The following is an 18,198-nucleotide window of genomic DNA, read 5'->3' on the forward strand; positions in this document are numbered from 1 at the left end:
CACTTCCTGTATTTCCAAATCGGTACTGATTGCCTGTGAGGAAATGCTCTGAGATTCATCTAAGTCAAGCAATTATCTGGGTCAAGGCTGATTGCATTTCTTTACAGGGGACATTGCATTTCCTTGGTTTTATTCAATGCTAACATACTGATACATTACTTAAGTCAATTAGACCAAGAGGTGGGGTGGTCAGAAAAAGACTTGTCTGTATAAGTTGCTTAGAACTAGGGATTATACCTAAGGATTGATTTCATTATTAAATAGTAATGAAACAGATTACTGTCTTGATAGATGCATAGTTCCTAGATTATAAAATATAAAAAACTATGATCAGCTGCTGTGAGTCCAAATTACTTATCAGGTTGATAAACAGCCCAATGCAAAAAAAAACCAACCAAACATGTAGGAGATATAACGCGACAGAGAACACAGTAATGTGGAACAGGATGAGGACTCTAACCAGCAAAAACAAGGAGGTCAAATCCCAGTGATTGGCGACTGAATTAAAAAAACATGGTTTGTAAGTATAAAAAATCTGACATGGACCAGAAAACATACTCACTGAACGAAACAGCAAACTGATCCGTCAAATAAACCACAACACCACAAACCACTTTTTCCACTCACACAAGAATCATGCCAACCAGTGGAAAGGGTCATTTAGAACACAAATATTACTACTGTAGAACACTTAATTAAAAAACTGTGAAAAGGTTCTAATCAAAAAGACAAAGTATTCACAGACAAGTTAGTGATTTTATTTATCAATTTCATAGCAAGAAATTTTTTAGAAACAGGTGTTTTATCTGTTTTGTTTAAAAAAAGAAAAACGTTATTGGCTGAATTTGCAGATAATACACGATAATGTGGTTTGTTGAATGATCTAGATATGAGATATGAAATGACCTCATTCTATCAAATTTACAGCCAGATATTATTTGTATTAGAGCTGGCCGATATTAAAGAGATGTTATCACAATAATGAACCTCTTACCCTGCGACATGATTGGCTGTAAAAAGTCGTCTTCTTCTTCTGTCTAACTTTGGGTGGCAACTATCCTATAAGACACATTAACGCCCCCTCTCTTTCCAGTAGTAGAAGGGTGTAAGTACAGGTTTAAATAAATCAGATTTTTATCGAAAATTTGTTATATTTATAATGAGAAAATTAACATTATTGAATTATCGCCCAGCCCTAATTTGTATATAAAAGAGATTAATAGACGTTACAATGTTACAATGTTATAATGTCATTTAGCAGATGCTTTTATCCAAAGCAACGTACATACGAGAACAAGAACAACACAAGCAAAGATCTAGACAGGAGGAAACAAGATCAGTAAGAGTAACAAAGTGCTTCAAGTGTATTTGGATGCAGGTACTGCCAAGCAGTGTAAAGGCAATGCACAAAAGTAAATAGATACCATAGGACATGCTCCAGGGTTCAGGTCACACCTGACCATCAGAAGTGGACCACAGCACACACAGTACAACTCAGGTCTTTATATTTTAACTATATGACAAGCGCAAAAACATTATAAACCCAAGCTTCTCTCACACACCACTGATGAAAAAACACTCTCAGTTCAATACAGAATAAATAAGCTCTTCTTCTTAAAACAGAAGTCTCTGCACCAAAGTATAATCAGATCCACCAATAAATCAATATGTGGTCCCACTGGTCTCTTCCATCCACACTTCCCCACTCACATTCAGTCAGAATCTTTTGAGAGAACAAGAAAATCAATTCAATGTTTATATATTAACTAACTCGTTACACAGGGCAAGATGTGACCTAACATTTCACTGACCGGTTTGACTCATTTTGAAACTGTGAAACCGTCTATGGACAGTTGAGCACAGCTTTATTGCAGCTACTCACACACAAAGAGGACATTCCTGTGTGATGGCCGGTTGATTAAATCCTATTGTGACTTAGATACAGGATACATCGTCAACAACAAGCCTAAAAAAACTTGACCCAAAGCAACAGTCACAGCTGTTAGTGTTACAGTAATGAATGCAGCCTACTTTGGTGTAATACTGTTGGCTTTGTTGTCCAGTCCCTATTATGTAAGAATCTTACGGTTCAGTATGCTGCCTTTGACCATTTAATCCCTAAATTACTGTTTCTTTCATCACACACGCAAATGGAGATTTGAAAACATGTACCATAAAAAATCCTTTTGTTGTGTTAGAGAAAAAAAAAACCTACAAATAATCAGGCTGCAAAGGAGATAAAAGAAAATGTTATCTAAAGCCATAGTATTTAAAGTAAAGTGAATCTCTCATCATTTATCACCCAAAAAGAAACGCACACTCACACACCTTTACACAGTACTGTGGGAAGGCACAGCATGACCCAGCACTACAGTGTAAGCTTAGTCACCCGCTGCTTTCAATAAACAGAGCCAGAATCCATCTCTGTGACCCAGTTCACCTCACCATGTCTGTTCCTGGCCCAGTCCAGACCAACAGACATCCTGTGAGGTGATCCCTGCTCTACGTCACTTCACTTAACGTCAGATTGACAAAGAGGAGCTACTGTAATAAAGGCTGAATAAAGGTTTCAAGTCAAGACACTGTTAAGAGTTACTATAAGAGCTGTTGTTAACAGGTCACTGTTTTTCAAAGTATCATAATAGAGGATCTTGAGTCGCTTTGAAGAAGAAGTCAATGTGCAACTGTGATTTTATGTACATCGTTTTGTGGAAATCCCCCTTTAGGATGTCTAAATTAGATAAGTAGTGCAGCTAGGAGATCAGAGTTGCAGAGTCAGTCCTGTGTTCTATTTCATTACTCAAGAAACATTTTTAAAGTAAAGCTTTTATTGTGTGATTTAATTCAATTTTAACTCTGATTTTAAGGGTCTGCTTTTGAGTCTGTTTTAATTTATTATATTTTTTTGATCGCTTCATTGTGCTTTGCATTTCTTCTGACCACTGTGAAGCACTTTGTTACCTGTATTGAAAAGTGCTATATAAATAAATTATTAGTATTAGTATTATTGTTATTGTTATTGTTATTATTATTATTATTATTATTATTATTATACTACAACACAGATTGTTGATTTAAGTTTTAACAACTGTTCAAGTAGCTCAATGTTACAAGCAAAAATGCTAAATTCTCATTGGTTCTGCACGTTCCTTATTTGCTGCATAGTTTTCATAAACTGGATAATAAACTAGATACTTGGTTTTTAAATGGCTGGCCAGACAAAACAAAGAATTTGGAAGAAACCAATTAAAAATGACTATCTTTTAATTATTTTCTGAAACTTTATAGACACAGCAAATAATCTGGCAGACAACTCGATGATTCTACAGTTGTTAGTTGCAGCTCTGATAGACAGATGGGAGAAGTTTTAATAGTTATTTTCATTAAACTGGCTTCTTCATCTGTTAAAAGAAAAAAAATGTGTGTGTGTGTGTGTGTGTGTGTGTGTGTGTGTGTGTGTGTGTGTGTGTGTGTGTGTGTGTGTGTGTGTGTGTGTGTGTGTGTGTGTGTGTGTGTGTGTGAATTTTCAGGGCATTACTTCTTTTAAAGCAAATAGTGAGGTGACTCTGAGGGGACAGACCTCCAGTTACAGGGGGGTTGTCTGGAGGACTGTAGCCTTCAAGCCAACTCACTAAACCACCTGCCACTAAACCTGTACTTAGGATTCCTAAAGGAGGTGGCATGCGATCACGTTCCAAGTTTAGGCAAAATAGCTGACCTCTCAACACCTGGCGACGTTGCTATCTATTTACAATCTTGCACTGTCATTTCTGGTCACCTCGGAAAAAAATCATGATACTGAATGACTAAACCCGTTATCCACACAGACTCTGACGTGCTCTGCCTTTACCTTTACAGTCTGCCTACCTGTGGAATTTAAAGAATCAATTAACACATGTTTAGACAGGTGTCCACGCAGCCCACCAACTTATATATGTTATTTTATTTTCAAGCTAACATTCATTATAATAAAGAAAGTCCATGAGATAAAGTCCTGTAATGTTTGCATCATATGACTGATGGAAACATCAGGAATGCATCCACATCAGCGAGACAATCATTGCTGAAGCAGACTTCGTGGTTAAAGAGAGCGTTCATTCTCCTCTTTAAATATCTCTTAGATTCATGAGGGACAACAGGATACAAACACAGGTGGAAGCTATCACTTATAGCTGTTATGTATACTTCAATATTATTTATCAGTACTATGGGCAAAATAAAATACAGGAGTCCTGACCTGTGTGATACAACTATCACCAGCGCTGAATATCAATATGTACTTCAAAGAAATGTGGCACTCTAAATAAATCTCACAGCCAGTTTGATTTATTATGACACTACTTGATGACTCCTTGTGGGGGAGCCAATGACATGAATGAGGAGAAGGAGATCGGCAGTTAATTAACTGTGGAAGAAGATGACAGCAGGATACTAATAGAACATGCCAGCGGGATGTCAGACAGCGGCGAGGGGATACGCTAGCCACTTAACCATTCAAAAAAGAACAAGAGAATGAGCTATTAAAGCTCTTTACTCTGAGACGATGCACTCCACACTACAGAGAGACTTACACTCACCTGCATGGGTGGAGGGGTAGATTTGACGTGCCACTGAGTCCTATGTGACAGTTTCTGCCTGTTTTATTGGCAATGAGTGGAAAGCATTCCCACGTGCTACGAACTGGCATGATGCATGAGACTTGCAGGGGTGCTCATATGGCAGAGGTTTTACAGAAGGCAGCACAGGAATGGAAGCTGACTGAAAAAGACCCGACTGTAGTGACTGACAGTGCAGGAAACACAACTGTAGCTGTTACAGGTAAAGTCAAAGAGTTCAATACAAAAGAAAATGTTTTAAAGTTTAGGTTTAAAATTTGAACAGGTTTATACTCACGTTATGTTTGTTGAAGCACTAGATTGTGAGAGACAGGAAATGTGGGGAGCAGAGAGAGGGGGAAGAAATGCAGCTATGGTCGTAGCCGGGAGTCGAACCGGCGACCTCTACATCGGAGACGTTGGGCGCTTAGACCGCAAGGCCATCAGTGCCCCTGTGTATCTGTTTTTAAATGTGGCTTTTGTAAAGAAATGCCCATTTTTGCACTAATTTCACAGTCCTTCTATAGTTCTGTCACATTAATTTTCAGGTATTTACATTATTTTGTCTCTGTGAAAATGAAGGAAAAAAAGGAATACATTATCCCTGCACTGTGCCTTTAAGGGGCATATTGTATACTTCAGTTAATGAGTTATTGTGATGCATCATTATAAGGTTGTCCACAATCCATTATTGCAGCATTGCTGTATCATGATTTCATCTTTATTGTGGGCCATGTTTTGCATATCATATCATGAATCCCTAAGCGACTGCCAACTCTATTCATCCCAGTCCATATCAACATATTGAAGAATAATACTTCACACTGTGGGAACCCCCTTCACATCCAGCACTGAAACGGGATTTAAACGGCCCTACTGCTATTTTCCCTTTGCATCATCTGCACCTTTCCCCTTTCCACCATTCGTCACATCTGACATGGCCTTAGGGCTGCATTAAGAGCACAGGCTGATCGGTAGGTCGGGATCACTTCCAAGAAACAGGTTTGCTGACTTATTTGGGCAACAGTGCTGAGTACACCAAAAACCCTTTGCATATTTTAAAATGTTCACAATTCCAGGCTCTAATTTCATGGATTTTTTTCTATATAATATTTTTTTTAAATTATATTACAATTATTTACTTTGAAACAGAATTGCACAAAAGCACTCTTTAGGCTACTCCAGATACTAAATCCTGAGATAAATGTAATTCTAGAGCTATAATAAACCCTTCAAGTTGTCTTCTGTTTAGACTGCAGGCACATTATTCACTGCTGTTTGTCACTACGCATGGCTGGTTTGACTTGACATGCAACATGAGTTCAATGAATCCAAGACAAGAATCCATGTTCATGTAATGACTTTCGAAGAGGTACTGGCACAAACCTCAGGTTTTTCATCTCATAAACCAGCGTGCCACAAGATAAGAATCGATCTGCTGGTCCTGAGCACTATGCAAACCATCAGGCACATGCAATGCAAAATACATAGCATGCAAGAATAGTGATGTTTACACCAGCAGCAGTACTACTACACAATCTCAGCAGGTGCTCAAAAACACCTAAGCAATTTATAAACAAGCAAACCACTTGTACATGTGAATAAAAACAACTCATACAGAGTGTTCATTATCTCAGGATTGGGTTTCTTATCACACCAGCTTCAAAGGTTTAAGTTTGATTTAGTCATTTCTAATTAAAGGAGTTAACCAAATCCACAAAAAGATTCTTATTATTAACAAAATACACTTACAATGCTGGCTCAAACTGAACACTTTGACATATTACAACTGAACAAAAACAATGGGACAGTATTTCTTAGCGGAGTTTGTTGGCTCTAAAAATCCAATGACGTTAAATAGCTGACTGATCAAAAATGTATTATTGGCTTGAGGTGAAAACATACTCATGATCTTCCTGCCACGGTCTCATAATAAGGCAAAAATATTTTTACACTGTTCATAATAACACAAAAGATCTCTAATGTTGTGTTTCATGCTAGAGCAGGATAAGAAAGCAGCCTAGTGAGTGTTATTATTGGCTTATAATGTGCAAGTCTATGGGTGTAGTCTAGATGTCAACGTTTGTGAGAAGCACGTAAGGGAAGGAAATCATATCCCTAAAACATCTGAATTTGCATGGTGACTGTAGGTGATGTTGAAGATTTAAGGAGGCATAAAATGTCAGAGGTGACATGATTTTTCTTTTAGTGCTGTTCATTTGTAGATCATTATCAGTTGTTTATGTGCGTGTGCATCTAACTTTGCACATGTATTCAGGTGTGTGTTAGCTGCATTTTTTTTGACTAGAGGCTCAAATATTGTGTTAAAATCAAGGTAAAAAATGGCTGAATATCAATTATAATCTTGCCCTTTTCAACTTTTTTCAAAAATAATGTTGGAATGATTGAAAGAGCACATCATACAGAACATTTGTTCTACAGAGATATTATTGGTATCAGCATTTATTTATAAGGCTGCGGAAAACTCTCTGAATGTTCTCTCTAATTAGGCACTGAAATATATGAGAAATAGCTTTCTACATACGTTTGTGCCGGGAATCTCAAGATGGATCCATGAAAATAAAAAATGATCCGACTATTGATAAATAACTGAGCTGGCAACACACAGCTGTCTCAATGTAATGAAGAGAAATGACAGCCACTTCAAGCTGTTTTTGTTTCATGTGAACCTTGAATGCACTTGAGCTTGCTACTCTGACTAACTTGTAAATCTGACATCTGGAACATATCAATAGGAACTGATTAAATTGGGAGCTGAGGCAGCCAAGTTACTTGCTAGTATATTGGGTTATTACTAAGCTATTTTAGATCTGAACTGATGACTTCAGGGAGGGCAGCATCATTATCCATCAGCATTAACATTCATCAATGTTTCTCTGTGCAAACAGTGCAATACTATGTAACTGCCATATTATGTGTGTTGGCCTATAACTACGGTGGCCCTGAAGGATAAAACAAGTTTACAAGAGATGAAACACTTTTACAAAGTTGGAGACAAATTTACATTTTGGAAAACATTTTTACATCTTTTAAAACAAAATTACATCAGCAAAACACTTTTACCAAGGCCAAAACAAATTTACATTTAAGGAGGTTTTCTGGAGACATGATGCTTTTTCATCTGAGGTCTGACACCTCTCTCTGAGACCAGAGGATGTCCTAATATGTAAACCATGTCCATCTCTGTTTGGTTTCTCTCCATCAAAACAAACTAAATGACCCCTCATTCGATCACTTCCGGATCACTTCCAGTATTTGGTACATTCCCTTTCCGTAAAAATGAAATGTTAGTTTGTTTCAGAAATGGTAAAAGTGTTTCATCTTTTGTAAATTTGTTTTCTTAAATGTAAATTTTCTTTGGCCTTGGTAAAAGTGTTTTGCTGATGTAATTTTGTTTTATAATATGTAAAAATGTTTTCCAAAATGTAAATTTGTCTCCAACTTTGTAGAAGTGTTTCATCTTTCGTAAATGTGTTTTGTCCTTCAGGGCCGCGTATATAACAGATGCACAAGCACTCACTCATACTGTAAGTACTGTACTGTAAGCATGCTGAAACACACACCTGCAGAACCACGTTTCCAGGACAACACCATCATCAGGAGCCAATAAATCCTAATGGCCAAATAAGCTCTAGTGTCCCACTTAAAGCTGCCTGGTCGCTGTTGTTTCTTATCAGTTTGATCCATTGAGGTCTTGTCAAATGTAATTCTACTGTCAAATGACAGCTAGTGATGACTGTTTAGTTATCTTATAGTGTGTTTTGTATTTAAGAGTCACAATAAAACCCTATATCTTTAAACCTTGAGTAATTTGGCCTTCGGAAACATAAAGATAGGTAATATCTTGTGCGTGAAATGTCCTAGGCCTTGTGTGTCACGGTCACATAAAGCATCAGCACACACGCCGGCACATGAAGTCCTCCAGCTCAGGGAGGCGAGACCTTCTGTTTCATCATAGACTGTTAATTAACCAGCCCCAGATACGACGATGTACACATTCACAGCTGTACTTTCTACATATTAATTAATACACATATAAGATATGTCTCAAGGAATTATAATGACACGTTTAGTGCTCACCTGCCTGATGAAAGACAAGACGAAGCCCACTTCCCTTCTCGACTAGCGTTACGTCTGCTGGCTCGTCCCCGTGGTTGTGTGTTGTTGAAGCGGTGCGCGGAGAGGAGGGAGGCGGGGGGCAAAGCAGGAGAATAGAGAAACGGGCTGTGTTGAAGAGAGGAGACCGTCTTCAAGCCAGGTTCTCCTGACACAAGCTCTTGCTCTTGAACAGACTGGTTTTTAAACGCCTGCCACACTACGCTCAGCCCATGGAGGGATTTTTGTCTTTCATAAAACCACGGGGTAGACGTTCTTCACCGCGCATGCCCACATCCAGCCGTGACGTCAAGGAGCTACCTCTGCACTAACCCCGCCTTGGTACCGGAGTTCAGCCAATCACAGGCCAGGATGCTGATGACGAAGCCCCCCCCTCCTCTGTACAGAGCTCAGTGCTTTCGACTGCTTTTACAATTATGACCTTTCTTGCATAAGCTGCGCTTTGTCTTTCCCACCGCTGTACAGTTGCTTATCAAAAACGTTCTGTTTCTTTGAAAATAAGATTGGGCCAATGTGACTGCATTCCGTTGTGTCTTTGTGTGCAATATTCTAATATACTGCCATCTAATGGTTATTTATTCGCACTGTCTTCATTGACCTACATTCATTATACTTCAGCTCTGGTAGTTAGCTGACATAACCAAGTGAGCACAGGGTTGGATAACAGGACTAAACCAGCAAGTTTTAAACAAAGTTTGTTTTGTAGCAAGGTGGTATTTTAAGGGGATTATATTCTTCTTCATTTGTATGGAAATTATAGTTTATGGTATCAATAAGATATACTTAATTGACATTTGCATTACTAGAGATTTTATAAAAGAATGTACAAGGTATTTGAAGTATTTCCCCTTCATAAGAAATGAGTCAAAGGGGAGTTGGAGGAATATTTATCCATACTCTACATTAGACATGATTAGAACATATTTCTGCTGTCATTCAGCATTCTAGCACAAATTGACTTTTTATATTTTTTTGTCTCTAGCAGAGTTTCATTATATATGTATGTGTATGGTTTGGAATCTGAAACAACTTATAATGTTATCTAAAAAAAAACAGAGAACACTAATTTATTATGAAAGCCTGATAAATCAAGTTTGTCCACTTGGGGGCAGAGGAATTCAAAAACGAGCTGACATTACAAAGACATTTTGGCACTTTTGAAGTGGTTGGCATGGCATGCTGCCAACACATAGCCAGATGGCTACTAGCACGCAAAGACCCCCATTTGCATGAATGCATCTTTCCCAGTCACCTGATCAGTGCCAGATTAACCTGAGAGGTGACCGTAGTGCAAAATGAACTGTAAGCCAATAAACTGTAAGCCCTGCTTCTCTCAGACTTGTTAAATCATGTAGCATGTTTTGGCTGGTCATAGCAAATAGTTTTAGGGTAGATTAGTTACATAAAAAGCAGCTCAACCTTAAAGAAGGGAATAAAACTGTTTGAAATGGGCCTTTTTTCCATTTAGATGCTGGTCTGCAGCCAGCTGGCATTAGAGTGGGTATAGTGAGCATCTAGGATCATGTGCTGTGGTGAGGACTTTGTGAGTAATGCCTTTATTAGCATTTTCCTAAAGTTTTGTATCAGTCCAAACAATTGTGCAATCATTCACTTTACTACAAAAAATGCTGCACATTTACCCACAAATATATGGACCCCCTAAAGGTTGAGCACCCAGGGTGGGTTTGTTAATCATTTCTTGCACCTGATGTGTACAATTGTTACCTCTGCTTGAAGCCCCATTTCAGCCTGCTTCAACCCCTGAGGTAATATTTGTGTCCTGTTGGGAGCCAGATAATTTTGTCTGTTCTTTATTACAGTACACTGTTCTGTGAAGTGTACAGTAAGCTTATCAGAATTATTGTGGAAAATTGTGAGCTGTTGCTTGAAATATCTGACAACAATCTTATCTTGGGCTTTAAAATGTGCATTTTGAGTGAATCACTGTTCTACTGAACAATATTCCTTTTAAAATTAATGGTGAAAAGGGGCCCGGTGGATCGTTTCAGCATGATTAATAAGGAGTTGATATGTCTATTATAGAATTTAGTGTAGTAGCTCTTTTAAAAGAATGGGAAACACTTATTTTTTTAAGCCATCACTGATGGTAGTGGCACATACTGTAAAGTCCATGATTGTGTAGTTATAATTTCCCTTTGAGATTTCTTTTTCCTCAGGTGTTATTATTGAAAACAGAAATTGTTTATTCAGAATTCTTACCAATGAAAACTGTTTTGTTGTGAGTAACCTTCAACTAACATTTAGCTAATGACTTTAAAAAGTCATGATTACATGAACAGAATATAACATGATGCACAATGATCCATTTTGAGTTACATGTAATTAAGTGAAAGGTTATGAGGCAAGTTTGTGCTTATAGAGGATTAGGCCATGATGAACTAATGGAACAGACTCACTTGTTTCACACCCAAATTATTACAAATGTTGTATCGTGTCCAAAAAATTGTGCTAAATGTTGTATTATTGAAAACAGCCGTAAAAAAATAGTATCTATCATTTTGGAATGGGGAAGAATGAAGTGTTCTGCATGACAAATAAATGATAGAAGGAGCTAAACAGGCACCTTTTTCTTCCTGCTACTTGTGCGTTTACACACATTTCTGTTAAAGTAATCAGGTCATGCAGGCCATACAGACACATCAATGTTAGTTTCAGATTGATTCATATCCAGCTAAAAACTCACTCAGGAGCTTTAATAAAATGCTGAAAATATGAGCCTTCAGTTTTTAAAATCATTCAGTTCTTCTGCTTCTACACAGTAAACCTAAAACAACGTAAGATATCTTTCACATATTGCATGCTCATATACACTATAACCAACTTTAACATCTCACGTGCTGACAAAACACCCTTACTTCAGTGTTCTGTGTAAGTGTGTGTGTGTGTGTGTGTGTGTGTGTGTGTATGTGTTTGTGTATGTGTGTGTGTGTGTGTGTATGTGTGTGTGTGTGTATGTGTGTGTCACTGATTTCCCACTGATCAACACCAGTCTTTTCACATTTCCTGTTTGTCCCCCATTGTTTGCTGCCTCATCCTGTGAATTCAGGAGGGAAATGCAGTGAAGAGACATGGCAAAAGAAAGGACAAGTCGCAGCTGTCGACAGCATCTTTAATCAACCCACATCACAAAGGTCCAACTGTACTGTTCATAACACTGTGGCACCTAGAGTCAGCATGCTGAAGAACCAAATAAAACCTTAATTCAGTGTAAGAAAACACTGTTTTAACAGTCCTTGTGTTTCTTCACAGTTCTGTACAGACTCACTTTTTCCAACCTGACCAGTTCAACATAACATGTCATCTTCTGAAATACAAAATAAAGAGAGAAATATGTATGTATACATTTGTGGAGAACTGCGACTAAACATGAAGTCTAACTGAGATTTTAAAACAAATATTCAGTCCTGGTCCTGTTCCATCACCCAGTGCAGCACAGAGGAGACCAAATACAACGTAGGATAAATAACTATTAACTATACATATATACATACACACTGTTTCCACATGTGTGTATCAGGTGCAGTTATCTACAGTGCCTTTATTCAGGCGCATATTATACATAGTCATAAAACTGTAGTGCAAGCTAATTCCACATCACATATCTGATGACAAACATGCTTTAGTTCATTTCTCTTTTTTTGTGTGTCACTGTGATTTTATTTCTTTGTTCACTTTGTCCAGTGCTCTATAAACTCAAACAGCAGGTATGTGTTTGTGTGTACTTGTTCAGGTCAGTGGATTATTGTAAGCCTCTTTATTCCCTCTTGATTCTTTTTTGTCTGATGATGAAAACACAAGGGGCTCTTCTGTTTCTCCATGATGGCTGGACACACAGAAACACACGACATGTATAGACGAGGATTTCACGAAGGAAGCTCTTCTGCTGTCTGCAGCGGTCCTTTTAATCCAGAAGCAACAAACAGCTAAAGGAGCGCAGCAAGGAATAGAAATAAACCATGTCTACTTCCTGTGTCTTTACAGCTGTTATGTTATGTACGAGGATGTCATGTGTTAATGTTAAGTAAGGTGTGGAAGGGTGTGGTGTGTGGGTGTCTGTATGTGCGTGTTAGCTAATGGGAAAGAAAAAAATAAAGAGTGGCTTCATTCCTTATATCACATTTTCAAACAGCTGCATGGAGTTCATGATGTTCTCGTCCTGGAAGAAAAAAAGGGAAGAACATTTATCACCAGAGGTTAATCAAATTGATAGGGGTTAAAAATAAAACTGTGATGTTATATAAGGACCAACAATGTCAACATATAACCTCCCCTCAAAGGTCTTAGCGTCTCTGTGTGACTTTAATTTGAGTTGTTTGTTCCATTTCATTCTATATTTCTTTTCACCTTTATTACATATTAACTATTTGTGAAGCTGTATTTTCTTTTTAGTATTTTTGAGCCACATTACCGTTAAAGTTTCATATATCATGATGGTTGCGTGGGCAAAATAACTTTTTCGTTTTTCTTTACTTTACTTTTTCACAATACTTGTTTGAACAGCTGCAAAAGTTGCAGCATGTGTGGGGTCTAGTGTTTGAGTGTGTGTGAGTGAGTGTAACCCTCAAACATTGGTTAAAAACAAATCAGACATGTCCCCATACCTAAATACAGATCCTTAATCTGATGCCTTTTCCCGGTGGCTTTTTGTTCATTGATCTTTTTAACTTTTTAACCGTGTTGTTGTGTTGATTTTGTCTGCCTGTATTATGTTAGTCTTCATTTGTCTGCCGGTTTTTTGTTTTGTATTTGTCTATTGTATGTTTTGTAGCTGTGAGGTTTTAAAGTATTACTGTGTCTGTGTTGTGTAGCTACCTGCCACGGGACTACGGATGCAATTTAACATCTGTGCTAAGTCCGGTGCATTTACATTGATGCTCAATGCATTAATGTTGATTAATTTGCATTGTCCCAACTCAATAAACAAATAAATGCAATTAAATGAAATGAAATATCAAACATTTATCATACTCAAACTCAATATTGACTACTATCCATCATGTGAGTCAGAGATTCAACAGCTGTTCACAGGACAACCACACACAACATGAGTGAGCTCACTGTTTATGTTATTATGAAGTCATACAAAATATCCCTACCAACACCCAAAACAGTCTGTTATTTTATAGTGTTATAGAAAAAGATTTACAACTGCAACAACAGACCAAAAGTCTAACTCCCAAGTGGCTGTGACTTTTTCTAACACATGTTGATCACTCAGTAGTCCATATAAATGTCACTTATGATTTTAAGTGTTGGAGCTGAAAACATGTGAAAACATGTTTTTGTTTTCAGATAATGTCAGACAGAGAGATGGCAAAATATATCATAATTGTTATTTGTATGATTATTATAATATCTTGTGTCCATAAGCTGAAGAGTGAAAGCAGTCGGAGTATGTTTGATAAACACAACCACCACACAAACTAACAATTATCTGTGGGTGTTTTCACTCCTTTTTCACTCTTCCTTTCGATTAGTCCGACAAATATCTGAACCTTTGTGTGTCTGTAATGAACGCATGAAAATTCAGAGTTTGAAAGCAAACCGTGTTTAATCTTGAGTGGTAAACACTGATCTGACAGTGTTTGAGTAACCGTACAGTGATTATGTTATTCATGGTTGGAAATAGAGGAGAGACTAGTTAAATATAAAGTTAATTTTTAATGAAAGGAAACTTTAATGAGCAGCGGGGTGGGGTGGGGAGGTGGGGTGATTTATGCAGAACGATGATGGGAAGTGAAGTACAGACATGAGTCATGTGTTACCCAATGTGTTAGTCTTAGTCAGCATCTGATCAAACAGTGACAACATGCTGACACTGTCATTACCATGACCTGTTGTTCTCTATGTGTGTTGATGAGCAGTTGTTATTTTTGTTTTTAACGGCCTGTGTGAGTGTGAGTGTGAGTGTGCCGGTGTGGCTGGCACAGATCTTAAAAGGTCACCTTCTGACAGGTCTCAATGAACTCTTCAATGGTCACCACGCCATCTCGGTTTTTATCCATTTTCTGTAAAAGCATCAATTAAACAGACAAAACAAGACATTGCTGAGAGCATTTTTAAGAAGCTTTCTACATTTTAAAATGAAATACAATAATGAAATACAAATGATGATTTGTAAAGCAGTGCTTATGTGTTTTTCTTAGTGTTCATTCAGAACCTGGAAGAACTTGTCCACGTGTTCATATGGAGCTTCATCTCGCACACAAGGGTACGTGTACCTCCCCATCATGTCGTAAATGGACTTCATGATCGCCAGCATCTCCTGAAGAAAGGAGGACAGAAGTGAAAGAGTTAAAAATCAACTGCAAAAAAAACCAAACTGCTTTTTCTTTATAAACCAACCACCTGCAGCTGTTTGCTTTGAACATCGCCTGCACTCTTACTCTACAATTTACCCTTGCTTTCTGTCAGATTACACAAATCAATACTAAAAAAAAGTTGTGCTATCGGACTAATCTGAGTTACAGCATATGCCTGTGTGCAGTTAAGTCTCTTATAACAAACCTCTTTGGTGATGTATCCGTCCTTATTGATGTCATAAAGGTTGAAGGCCCAGTTGAGCTTCTCTGTGACCGAACCTCTGAGCAACACAGACAAGCCGATGACGAAGTCCTCAAAGCGGATCGACCCGTTTCTGTCAATGTCGAATGCATTGAAGAGGAAGTGAGCGTAGGTGGTTGCATCTGTGGACCAAAGGAGTCAAGGACATAATTTTAGTGCTTTGTAAATTTTCCAAAGAACCACTCTTACTTGAAGGAGTGTCAGACCTTATACTCAGTTTGTTTTAACAGATATCTAGACTCTCTCAGGGCTTCTGCTGACTTCTGCACCTTGTTAAATGAACCTTCATGTTTGAGTGATGGAAATAAATTTACCTAAGTACTATTTTCTCTCTTGTCTCCTTGTTTGCTCAAAAACTGATACTTGAACTTTTAAGAATAGCAATTTATTTTGCTTAAATATGTATGTCTTTGTACTTAATGACTCTCAGAATGCAGGAATCCCCTTTAACTGAACCAGAAGTGCATATAATATGAATTTCAAGTACTTCAACTTTTACTTAAGCAAAAGGATCCCTATCTTTGCTGCACTACTGACCTGACTGAACAAAAACATTTAGCTTTTTGACGTAAAAAGACTCATTGCTTGTGCAACAAATCATTTGGAACACACTCTACTTAATCAGAGTAAAAATTAGATCACTTTTCACTGCTAAAAACTCTCTTAAAATCTCAATGAAGGACAAGAAAGGAGAGATAATTCTAACTTCTAACCTCCTTGGGGGAAGAACTGAGAATAGATGGTCTTGAACGTCTCCTCATCAACCATTCCACTGGGACACTCCTGCTCCACAGAGGAGGAGAAGACATACATTAGAAGAAATCATGTCTAATTAAAGCATAGTAACGGTGTTAACGTGTTGAAGAATGTATTAGCAGAGGGACATACGTTCTTGAAGCCCCGGTACAGAGACTGGAGCTCCTTCCTGGTGAACTTTGTCTGGGCCTGCAGCTGGTCCAGCCCCTCCGGCTGGTGACGCACAGTCGACAGCTCCAAATCACTGTCGCTGCTGTCTGTGGGAGAAAGAGAGTAAGACAGAAATGGAAGGATGGAGAGAAAAAAGATGTAGAGTAGGATAGTTGAGGAGGAAAAAGAAGGAGATTGGGGGCAGACATTGAGTGCGTGGATGCATGTAAACATTCAGGGAGGGAGACATTTGTAATTAATGGGACAACGTGCAATTTAGGAAATGTAGGCCGTATTAGGGAGAGAAAAATAAAAGGAGGTACTTTCTTTATGGCGGAAATGTCACTTAACAAGTGCTGATTGATATTCAATTATTTTGCCTTTGAATAAAAAATTGAGCCTATTCCAAAAAGTTAAGAATTTGCAAAAATCTATCTTTTTCTCGTAAATCACAATTGTGTGGCAGTATAATTGGTTACAAGTTCACACACAATAAGAGAAAGCACGGCACAACCAGGTCAAAGGAAAACATTAAAGTGTCAGAAAAAAGAGGGACGTTTTCTGGAGGATAGAATTGTTTTTATACTCACCATCTTTAGATAAGTAGATGAGAGGAAGAGGAAGAGGAGGAGGAGGAGGAGGAGGAGTGTTGAGACAAAGATGCGGTGAAAGAGAGAAAATGGAGAACAGTGAGAGAGATAGTAAGAGGAAGAAAAAAAAACAAAGAAGAAAAGTCAGATCAATCAGTGAGAGGTTTATACGATTAAGCAGTGGGCGGTCCAGAGGAAACAAAATCAAGTTACATTCTGATCAAACATCCAGCAGAGCACTGAAATATGATCTACTGTGAAACATAAAGAAAAGGCACAGTGGAGGGAGTTTCTTTAGGGCTCTTTAAACAATGGGAGAGTTCAGTCCTGCACGAAGTGAGAGTAAACAGAAGGAGATGACCTCTGACCTTGATTATGAAATTGAAAGTAGGTCTCCCGTTGCTCTTTTACAAACAAATAACAGCTTGTTCAGAGTTGTAATAAGTCATAATTAGAGTGCTCTGAGGCATACATTTTTCCTTCTCGACCTTTGAAACCATAGTCTGGCTTAAAAATTATTACCACAACTCAAGGTCCAGTGAGGTTTTAGAGCATTTAAATACGTCCAGCTTAAATCTGTTAATGGCTAGTTACTGAAGCTTTGGTTAATACCTACTTTGATGTACTTTGCCAAATTTCCCTGTACACCTTTTGATTACATAATTTCTAAAATGCAATTTATATTTTGTCACATGTTCATCAATATTTATGCAGGAACGTGTCCAGAGGGGTTGCTAGGAATTACATGAGCCCTCCTTGGAATCAGATTGGCCACCTCAGGTGCCACCCCAAAGTCCTACACAATGATTTACCTTGTCAGTGGTGGGAATTCTTGTCAAAATCAACTATCAACTATGTTGCCACAGGTTGCTATTAGTGTTCTTTGATTCAAATGTAGCAGATCTCCTTTTGTTGGTAGTTGTAAAAGTAGAAAAGTGCCTCTATCTTTGCACATCAATGCAATAAGACAGATATGTAGGAGAGGAATCAGTCCATCAAAAATTGCAAACAACTTCTTGCACACGGAAATATTTGAGCGTAGAAGATTCATACGCTGCAACTCTGTTGTTTTCTTTTATCAAAGTTAGAAAATTATGCACAGGAGTAGAACATCTGTATGACAATTAAATGTCAGGAGTTAAAGTTAATATGAGCTGTGGAGGCAGAAATGCTATTCATCCATGGCTGTGCAGTCATACTCCATGCCACCCTTGCACGTGTTAGTGCCTCATTGGCCTCCACAGTAAAAAAAAATGTCTGGACACGCCCCTGTATTCATGTAACATCAGAGCTAAAGTGACAACAGATTTCAAACTTCTACTTCCAAGACATAAATAGAAGAAACCTCAGAATCAACATATGTGGACACCTTACATCAAGCAAAG

General features: G+C 38.0%; 2 protein-coding genes across 9 annotated transcripts in view; both read right to left on the reverse strand.

Annotated features, from left to right (window-relative positions):
* The window catches only part of slc23a2 (solute carrier family 23 member 2), a 45,702-nt gene extending 36,659 nt beyond the window's left edge, over positions 1 to 9,043 (reverse strand). For 2 of the 3 annotated variants that reach the window (XM_034692595.1, XM_034692594.1), the window contains exon 1: positions 8,697 to 9,043. The gene's annotated coding sequence lies outside the window, so the exon portion shown is untranslated. The remainder of the gene's footprint in view (positions 1 to 8,696) is intronic. The other variant, XM_034692596.1, reaches the window with a different exon arrangement.
* A 2,801-nt stretch (positions 9,044 to 11,844) lies between these two features.
* The window catches only part of kcnip3b (Kv channel interacting protein 3b, calsenilin), a 54,695-nt gene continuing 48,341 nt past the window's right edge, over positions 11,845 to 18,198 (reverse strand). For 3 of the 6 annotated variants that reach the window (XM_034692952.1, XM_034692956.1, XM_034692954.1), the window contains 7 exons: positions 16,814 to 16,816; positions 16,206 to 16,330; positions 16,031 to 16,100; positions 15,261 to 15,439; positions 14,914 to 15,018; positions 14,699 to 14,761; positions 11,845 to 12,909 (listed from right to left, as the gene is read on the reverse strand). In XM_034692952.1, coding sequence (XP_034548843.1) covers positions 12,862 to 12,909; positions 14,699 to 14,761; positions 14,914 to 15,018; positions 15,261 to 15,439; positions 16,031 to 16,100; positions 16,206 to 16,330; positions 16,814 to 16,816 — 593 coding nt within the window. In that variant the 3' untranslated portion in view covers positions 11,845 to 12,861. The remainder of the gene's footprint in view (positions 12,910 to 14,698; positions 14,762 to 14,913; positions 15,019 to 15,260; positions 15,440 to 16,030; positions 16,101 to 16,205; positions 16,331 to 16,813; positions 16,817 to 18,198) is intronic. The other 3 variants (XM_034692953.1, XM_034692958.1, XM_034692955.1) reach the window with 1 other exon arrangement.

Source organism: Notolabrus celidotus, chromosome 9 (assembly GCF_009762535.1).
Source record: "Notolabrus celidotus isolate fNotCel1 chromosome 9, fNotCel1.pri, whole genome shotgun sequence".
NCBI classification, from domain to species: Eukaryota; Metazoa; Chordata; class Actinopteri; order Labriformes; family Labridae; genus Notolabrus; species Notolabrus celidotus.